At 27.6% G+C, this 4,930-nt stretch overlaps 2 protein-coding genes across 12 annotated transcripts in view; one reads left to right on the forward strand and one right to left on the reverse strand.

Moving 5' to 3' along the window:
* The window catches only part of LOC102674259 (cyclin-dependent kinase 14), a 7,424-nt gene extending 6,035 nt beyond the window's left edge, over positions 1 to 1,389 (reverse strand). Inside the window, exon 1 of one of the 7 annotated variants that reach the window (XM_031510755.1) lies at positions 810 to 1,389. Coding sequence is in view for 4 of the 7 variants with exons in the window: in XM_031510753.1 (XP_031366613.1) it covers positions 192 to 288 (97 nt within the window). In the remaining 3 variants the exon portion in view is untranslated. Of the gene's footprint in view, positions 1 to 191; positions 630 to 809 lie in introns of those variants that run through there. The other 6 variants (XM_031510754.1, XM_006616327.2, XM_006616326.2 and 3 more) reach the window with 6 other exon arrangements.
* Positions 1,390 to 2,077: 688 nt separating this feature from the next.
* Positions 2,078 to 4,523, forward strand: LOC102673767 (suppressor APC domain-containing protein 2). Of its 5 annotated transcripts, XM_006616324.2 has the most exons (6): positions 2,078 to 2,400; positions 2,605 to 3,323; positions 3,544 to 3,690; positions 3,812 to 4,024; positions 4,096 to 4,235; positions 4,313 to 4,523. In XM_006616324.2, the coding sequence occupies exons 2-6, from the start codon at positions 2,709 to 2,711 to the stop codon at positions 4,317 to 4,319; spliced, it is 1,122 nt and encodes a 373-aa protein (XP_006616387.1). In that variant the 5' UTR covers positions 2,078 to 2,400; positions 2,605 to 2,708; the 3' UTR covers positions 4,320 to 4,523. The 5 variants fall into 5 exon arrangements, with proteins under 5 accessions (XP_006616387.1, XP_006616383.1, XP_006616385.1 ...); XM_006616320.2 differs by lacking the exon at positions 2,078 to 2,400 and having other exon boundaries at positions 2,407 to 3,323; XM_006616322.2 differs by lacking the exon at positions 2,078 to 2,400 and having other exon boundaries at positions 2,407 to 3,323; positions 3,544 to 3,687.
* The last annotated feature ends 407 nt before the right edge of the window (positions 4,524 to 4,930 follow it).

Consider the following 4,930-nt stretch of genomic DNA (forward strand, 5'->3'; position numbering starts at 1 on the left):
GTATAATGTGTATATAATATATATGATATATTAAACATATATATATATGTTTAATATATAATGTATAATGTATATATGTATATATGTATGTATATATAAATACATGTATACATGTGTTATTATTAAAGGTCAATGAACTGAATAGAAAAAATATAATTTTTATATATGTAAAATAATGATAGATAAATTACGTTGATAATTTCTAGAATGGTTATTGACTCCACATTTCGTTTCATGATATTCCGCATGCTTTCCCGTACACAAAAGCACTTTTCTCCATTCACGCATCTGTCGTGATTTACGAATGACGTTTTCGCGGCAACAAAAAGTATTGCAATATTCGCGGCACTAAAAGTGATGATGCACAACTTTGATGCAATCTCACATCTGATAAACTCGTCTATGCGTCTGAAGTTCGATAAAAAGATTTGCCAAGAATGTACATGATCCGTTTCTCTCTTCGAAATACATACTGTTCGTCCCCCACCCCTTTGATTTGTAAACGACACTCTCCTAGTCTCCCTCTTTACCGCACTCTCTTGGCCTGTCATTTTATCTTTCTCCATCAGACTAACAATCCACCCGCACAATCGAGAAACTTTTGACACTCTATTCAGTCTACTTAGTCGTGTTTTACCGAATCCACATGTGCAAAACAGAAAGACAAAAATCCAAATGAAAAAAGATAAAAATGGAAAGCAGTATATGAGCATCGAGGATACAGTCTAATGTTGCAGAAAAATGAAAAAGAAAGAAAGACACACGAAGGAATTATTTGTGTGATAGTTATCTCGCAGACATCAACTTACCCTCTTTGCTCTTGGAGGTGGTCGAGCCCTTGTCTTGACAGTACATGATTACTCATTCGTTCGAACGCACGAAACACATCACATATGGGCGGTGACGCACTGTGTGTGTGTATATATATAAGAAGCTACGTTTCGTGGTATTTCTCTTGGGTAGGTCAGGTCTGGCGAGCACTTCCTTCACCTTTCTCGTATTTCGTACATTGGTGATAGCATATATCTCCTTAATGAACTGATCGCCATGAAAAACACATTATCAATTCTCCGTTCACTGTTTAAGATCTCACGCCGTGGACTTTAAATGTGATACACTCCACCGATATTTCCCCGGTTAAACCTTGCTAAAGATTTGCAAATCTCAACACAAGATCGTAAGTATTTTTTACAACCGGGGACTTTATCGTGACTTCTTGGATATATGGCGGGTGCTCGCGCACGCCACCACTATCTTGAACAACTCATCCGCGAGAACAAACTTCTCCCACGAAGTTCTCCGTTCCCATAGCCTTACTGTCTCGCGCCACAGACAAAAGTCTGAAACTGGCTGATCTACGTTAGTCTAAGTGTATATAGTTTACTACTAGTATGGAAATTTAATACTATTTTCATATATGCTCATTTACTGCCATCTAAACTTTATTATTATAATGTTAGAGATACGCTTCACTGCTTTATATTTACGATTTTTTGAATGGGTTGTGAATATGCCTTTACATAATATGTGAATATGCCTTAATTAAAAAAATATGTGTTTATGATTAAAGCGCGAAGTTTAATTTTAAAATGAAAAATTTTAATTTAAAATAGTTATTTAATGCAATTCGATTTAAATTTAAATTTGTTATTATCTAATAAATATTCAAATATAATGTTTTAATTTCATAAATATTATTAAATTAAAATGTTTTAAATTTGATTAATTATATATTTATTAAACAATTTTATTTAAATATAAATTAATATGTAAATTCACACTTTTTATCATAAAGTTATAATTAATTAATATTTTTTAAAATGAACATTGAATATTATTATATAAATTATTTTAAAAATATTTTTTATTTATTTAAAATATAATACTTATACTTGAAATTGTCAAGATGCATTTAAAAATAAAAATCTAAATTTATTAAAAATCTATATAACATACGAATATATGATTCTTATATCAATAGATCATCAAATAATAATTAACCAATAGTAATTTTTAAAAAAATTTTTATGTGATTTTATTTGTTTACTTGATGACTTGTTTCTTTGGACGGACTATAGATTGATTTGTATTTCGACACACCTGTTTCTTGTATTACATTCATATTTAATTCCATATATAAGTTTTAAAGAGGTTAACAAAAATTTTATTAATAAAATAAAAGAAAAATGAATTCAGAAAATATTAAGTTTATTTATATTTGATACGAATAATTCTGCTAATAATTTGACAATATGTTTTAATATTATACATGACGAATAAAGAAAAAAATATCTATTAGATGAATATTTACTTAACTGAAATAATATTTAATTAAGGAAATGATTAATTAAAGAAACATTTCTTAAAAGAAACAATGATATATCTTCCATTACCTGAAAGGTAATGTTCAATTTTGAAATATTTAAATGAATACATGTTTTCTTAATATAATTATATTTTAAATACATTTGTATATGAATATGGCGCAAATACAAACTTCGGGCGCGGATGGATTACCAAAACATTTTGTGACTGCTATGCGTACACTTTTTGATATAATGGATGACCAAAATACTGGTTTTGTCAAGTTTTCTGATATTGAAGGCAGATGGCAAGATGATGGAACACAAGGTCTTCCAAAAGGAGTTTTGGATAGTCTTAAGAAAGTTACTCCATCTAATGGATTATTATCTTTTGAAAGGTTTTGTATGGGACTTAAGATATGTTTATTACAAATTCAAACTGAGACTGATTCTAAAAAACATGATGGTCAACCAAATAGACCACCTTCTGCTCCAATATTAATACCTGATAATCAAAATAAAACAACATGGACATCTTCAAATACAGCAACTATTAGACCAAATAATGTTATATCTCAACAACGTACTTTAAGCATGCCTCAATTATTAGCAAGTCGAAAAGATGCAAATGCACAAATAGAATTAATGGATAATAGAACTGCACCTGAATTAAAATTAAATAAGACATATGGACCTCCAAAACCTCCAAGAATGGGTATTGCATTAGAAACCAGAACTATTAATTCAGATAGAAATTTTGATAAATCTGAAATTCGAACTGTATTACAAAATTGGCAAATGAGTTTATTAATGAATGATGAGAAAACTATAGAAAAAAGACAATTACCAATGAATTATAGATCTGATACTAGAACATTATTAAGACCAACTAGAGTATTAGGAGATGGTAAAGCTGTTGATTTACAAAATAATCAAGTTATTTTACAGCCTAAAAAACCATTAAATAGACGCAGAGAACCTAGACGTCACACGTTGCAGAATGGTATTGATTACAATATGGTAAAGAAATTCTTCTCTAGGATTCCCAACTAACGATTGGTGATTGGTTTTGGGTATGCATGAAATTTAGTGATTATTAACATGTAGATAAAGATAATAATTTATACTAAATATTTTGTTTAGGACATAATACTTATATTACTTTATAATAGAATACATAGTTGGGAAGCCTGTATTTTAATTTTTTATAATAATAGCTATTTGATAATTTTTTTTTTAGATGAAAAGAATGAAACAGATTGAACAAGAAAAAGATGTATTACTTCAAGGACTAGCTGCAGTTGATAAAGCTAGAGAATGGTATTTGAAACAAATTTCTTCTACTCAAGAAAAAATCAAACATCTTGGGCGAATGGGATCTCACGTGGTATTAAATTTCTTTTTAACTTTGTAAAATTATTTAAAATATTTTATGTTAACATATATACATATGTGTATGTGTGAATGCGCGCGCGCGCGTGTGTATATATATATATATATTTATTTAGGAACAATGGACAGAAGCTCAACAAGAACGTTTGGAATTACAACGTGCTCGAGTATTAGAAGTTAATAGACATTTAGCTGCATTAATAAGTAGTTGGGAACGTGGTGGACTTCCTCTTCACATGAATCTTGCTTTTCTTAGTACTCCTACATCAAGTCAACTTCAACAAGATATATTATCTAAATTAAAACAACAAAATCATAGATTAACAGAAGTAAATTAAATAAATAAACATGTGTAATTGTAATTCATGTAATTATATAATTTTTTTATTTATAAAAATAGGAAGTCACTAAAAAAAATCAACGGATAGCAATACTTGAACAAGAAAAGGACAATTTGGTACGAGAATTGTATAATAGACAAACTAATATGGTTCAGTCTAGAAGAGCAATGATTCATGAACAACATGATCAAACATTCATGTAAGGTACTAACAATTATTATTTTAATATTTTTATATTAATATAAAATGATATTTTATATAAATTTTTTTTTTTAGAATATAAATAATTGAGAAATTTGGTAATATAATGAATTATATGCAAATTATCAAATATACATATATTAATGAAATCATATTGAAACTTTAGATATATGTAAAGTCTGTGAAATATTCTCTATACTAAAACTCAAATGTACTTAATTATATTTAGTTATACATATTGTAAATGAAACTTCAAAATGTTTATAATCCAAGAATCAAGAGATCATGAGAGAATCAAGAGATCATGAGAGAAAAAAGAAAGAGAGATATTTTTTTATAATAAATTATTATTCTAATTAATTGTCTTGATCGAAATTCTTGATTTTGATATTGTAATCTACGTTTATCTACATAAAATGAAACAAATTTATATTTACATTTTTAAAACTAAATATTCTTATCTTGTAAATAAATGTTTCTATAAGAATATTGTACAAATAAATTATGCGCGTTTCGCGGTGTAAACTGCATCTACTTCCGGAATTATAGCTATTCGTGTCAAATGTTATCGAATTGTAAGTGCGATAATATATTTCCTTAACTATCCAACATTATTATTTATATCCTAAATTAATAAAAAATTAATATTTATTTTAGTATTGTTACAGAAATATATATATATATATATATATA

This window comes from Apis dorsata, unplaced genomic scaffold, assembly GCF_000469605.1.
Source record: "Apis dorsata unplaced genomic scaffold, Apis dorsata 1.3 scaffold_257, whole genome shotgun sequence".
In the NCBI taxonomy this organism is placed as follows: Eukaryota; Metazoa; Arthropoda; class Insecta; order Hymenoptera; family Apidae; genus Apis; species Apis dorsata.

Bases quoted from the DNA above. Each gene is read 5' to 3' on its own strand.
- LOC102673767 (XM_006616320.2), top strand. From the start codon at position 2,475: ATGAATATGGCGCAAATACAAACTTCGGGCGCGGATGGATTACCAAAA. The intron at 3,324-3,543 runs GTAAAGAAATTC...TTTTTTTTTTAG, and splicing joins ATGGTATTGATTACAATATG to ATGAAAAGAATGAAACAGAT. The intron at 3,691-3,811 runs GTATTAAATTTC...ATATTTATTTAG, and splicing joins GGCGAATGGGATCTCACGTG to GAACAATGGACAGAAGCTCA.